Here is a 3722-nt window from a genome sequence, read left to right as displayed (position 1 = left end):
ATGCCACAATACTCTGTTGGTCCTACTCAGCATCCAGTCTGTCAAGTCAGACCACCTGCACTTTTTAATTGTGCTGAGCGCTGGGAAATGCTTTTCCTTAGGTTCTGTTAGGCCAGGTGGTGCTTCAGCACAAGTTCTTCACTTCCCGTTGCACAGCAGGGATCTCTGACAAGTCAATTAATGGGATCAACATAACGGGCATCACGGGATGGTGGGAGTTGGAACTGAATAGAAGCAATAACTGTAAACTGAAAGCTAAGCATTTAGTGACTGCTGGAGCTGGACTCAAATCATTAAATCATGACCGGGCAATCATTATCAGGCATTGCTTGCGAAGTCGATACAGCCATTGTTTGTGTTCTTTACACAGTATGTTGCACTTATAGTGGCACTGCTGGGAGAGGAGCAGTTAGATAAGCAGACTTTTGGTTGTATACATTCATTTTGAAACCAGGCAGGAGTGACCCTCACTACTCCTTTTATTAACAGTTTTGAAGATTTTAACCCAAGTCCGTCAAGCAGCGATAGCCAGTGATGTCTGCTGTAACTTTATGGGACTCGCACACTGCGGTATGGACAGACAAGTCTGATCTCCGATTACATGATTGTCTACCGCAGGTTGACGTTGGGTTGCTTTTCTCCAAAAGTTGAATCCATCTCAACTTTCTGCCAAAGGCATTTAACATCTATGGAAATACCCGGGTTTTGCCGGACTGACGAGTAACGACAGACTCAGTGTTTTGAATGAATGCTCAGCCAGCGCCTTATTGTAGCATGGCTTTGTGCTGCACATTCCTACATGTGCTTGTTACTACACATTTATCTGTTATTTGTTGAGATGGACGACATAGCGTTGTATAAATTAGCCAGCAGGTAGCAGACAGTTAGCTAACGTTAGCGGCTTCCTACCTACAAAACACCACAGTTTTCAAGAATTTCAACCTGCACGCACGTTTAAAAAAACACAAATATTCAAATCCCAAAGTTGAAATTCAAATATTTGGCTCCCGTTCTGCATATAAGCCTTGCACAATTTTTGTTAAATGTCTACGGTTACATCTGAGATGACTCCTCACATTGTTTGAGGTCTGTTAAGCAGCTAACTATAAGCCACCCGGTGTTAAGGTGATTGTATGAATAATAAGCACAGCGTTTGTGAAAAAGACCAGACCTAATCAGCCCATTAGGTCAAAAAGGTTAATGTAACTCTTTCCTCTGTGTTTTTGTGTTCACAGGAAGAAGTCCTTTCTCTTCTCTGCACTCTACGTTGCCTTTATCCTTGGGGGCCGCCATGTCATGAAACCGAGGGAGAAGTTTGAGTTGAGGAAGCCACTGGTGCTATGGTCGCTCACGCTTGCTCTATTCAGGTAAGAAAGCGCTAACATTATTAAAGGCAGCAAATAAATATAATTTTTCAAACATGAAGAGTAACCCTAATTATTTAACAGTTTAACCAGTTAGTGGCCTGACTAAATGACATTGTGTAATCAATAAAACGTAAGCCATATATGCCATTTACAAACTACTACTATTACTTTACTTTTCACAAAATGGTTTCTCAGGTTTATGAAGTGGCTCGGTAGACAGACTGCTGATAGAATATCTGCAGTCTTGTCCATATTTGCTTTTCATTTACTTTACTCAGTTATTATACTGGTCCTTTTCCTGTAGTTTTCCTAGTTTGAGGAGTTAAAGCCTTTTTACAGTAGCCGCAGCCGAGCTGGCGCGCGCAACGTGCCGTCATGAGAGCGTAACTATTTATACTCAAGCTTGGTGATACTAGTCTGTGCAGTCTTCTCCTAAACAGAGGTGGCGTTAATGAGCCACTCAAAATCCTGTTGAGCCAGCGAGATCTACGTCATTTTGGCGTTGCATTCGCGTGCGCCACCTGGGATGCAGCTAGTATACCAGCAGCTTTAGTCAGTGCGGGGAAAAAGACTTGCTTATTGCGGGGCTGTCATCTTTTTTTTGTTTTAATTTATGTATTTTTGCATTATGTTAGTATAAATGCAGGTACAATGTGTAATTACTTTGAAATTGTAGAAATCTAAAGTCTTGTCTGTATAGTATGCCTTTTCTCTATCCATAGTGCAGAGTGATCTGTCACATCAGATACTACCAGCAACAGAGGGAAGCAGGGGGAATATTGCCATAGCACCTCTTTATACACATGTAGTGCATATTGTGTAACATTATATTCATTATGGGGGGGGGTTAAATTAAAAAAAAAAACAATGAGCCGTGGTTTATTTCAGACCAATGCACAATGTAGTTTAATTCACACATTAATTTAATACACACATTTAAAAATAGATGGATTGTATCAAAAAATAAAGTCTGCATATATGTAACATTTAAGGTGCAGTTGATATACATGGCATAGACTTTACGTATCAACCATAGTAACAAAATAACCGCACATTTCCCGTTTTGTTTCTCTGTCCTTGCAGTATATTTGGTGCCATCCGTACTGGGAGTTACATGACGTACATCCTGATGACGAAAGGGCTTAAACAGTCGGTTTGTGACCAGAGCTTTTACAACGGGCCTGTTAGCAAGTTCTGGGCATACGCTTTTGTACTAAGTAAAGCACCAGAACTGGGTAAGTCATGGCATTTTTATGGCATGCCTCCATAGTGTCCGTGTACTGGGTATAATATATTGTTTCCCATAAACCCTCTTTCCAAAATAACTTAACAGACCAAGTAAGGTTTGGTTTTGGATTCATTTTATTGTCATATTGTTGCGCATGAAGCTTATGCTCTTGAGTGATGTTGCTTTCCGACCGCTAAGACTTCCGAATGCCAAATGGCAAAGACATGTTAGTGAACTGCAATTACAATAATTATTGTCATCCCTTCATTACAACTGTTTTGTTGCCAGTTGTATTGTAACCCAATGTTGGGCTAAACACATTAGGCATTACATACAGGCCTATAGCATGCTGTTGTACCAAAGTGTAGCCTCAAATAGTTTTACCACATGCACATAGTGGTCAAATAGTGTATTTAGTATTGTACATGGTCTTGACAAACCTCCCCCATGTCTTGAACAACCCAACTTCCTCTGTCATACCTGCAGGTGACACTCTCTTCATTGTCCTGAGGAAACAGAAGCTTATCTTCCTCCACTGGTACCACCACATCACCGTGCTGCTCTACTCCTGGTACTCGTACAAAGACATGGTGGCTGGCGGCGGATGGTTCATGACCATGAACTACTTGGTCCACGCCGTCATGTACTCTTATTACGCCTTGCGGGCTGCCGGCTTCAAGCTGTCGCGCAAGTTTGCCATGTTCATCACACTGACCCAGATCACCCAGATGCTGATGGGCTGTGTGGTCAACTACCTGGTGTACTCGTGGATGCAGCAGGGCCAGGAGTGTCCATCCCACATGCAGAACATTGTGTGGTCATCCCTCATGTACCTAAGCTACTTTGTGCTCTTTGTCCAGTTCTTCTTCGAGGCCTACTTTGGCAAGTCCAAATTCTCTGCCACGGCTGTCGGCAAGAAGAGCAAGTGAACAAATGCCATAAGTATGAGAAGAAGGGAAATAATGAAGAAAAAGGGAGTTAGAAATGGAAAACAGGGACCAGTGACTTGAGATAATTTGTTAGGGTTGGGTAAGGGGATGTTGAAATGTAAGATGGGTGATAAAGAGTAGGCATGGAGGTCGGAGTGGGGGTGGGGTGGGGTGGGGTGGGAGGGTCAAGAAGATGGC

General features: G+C 42.5%; 1 protein-coding gene across 1 annotated transcript in view; it reads left to right on the top strand.

Moving 5' to 3' along the window:
• Positions 1 to 3722, top strand: part of elovl6 (ELOVL fatty acid elongase 6) — a 16570-nt gene that overhangs the window by 11960 nt on the left and 888 nt on the right. Inside the window, exons 2-4 of the mRNA XM_032527585.1 lie at positions 1236 to 1367; positions 2451 to 2602; positions 3082 to 3722. The exon at positions 3082 to 3722 is cut by the window's right edge and continues 888 nt beyond it. Coding sequence (XP_032383476.1) covers positions 1236 to 1367; positions 2451 to 2602; positions 3082 to 3524 — 727 coding nt within the window. The 3' untranslated portion in view covers positions 3525 to 3722. The remainder of the gene's footprint in view (positions 1 to 1235; positions 1368 to 2450; positions 2603 to 3081) is intronic.

This window comes from Etheostoma spectabile, chromosome 10 (assembly GCF_008692095.1).
Source record: "Etheostoma spectabile isolate EspeVRDwgs_2016 chromosome 10, UIUC_Espe_1.0, whole genome shotgun sequence".
Lineage (NCBI taxonomy): Eukaryota > Metazoa > Chordata > Actinopteri > Perciformes > Percidae > Etheostoma > Etheostoma spectabile.
This window is presented reverse-complemented; position numbering and strand designations above follow the sequence as displayed.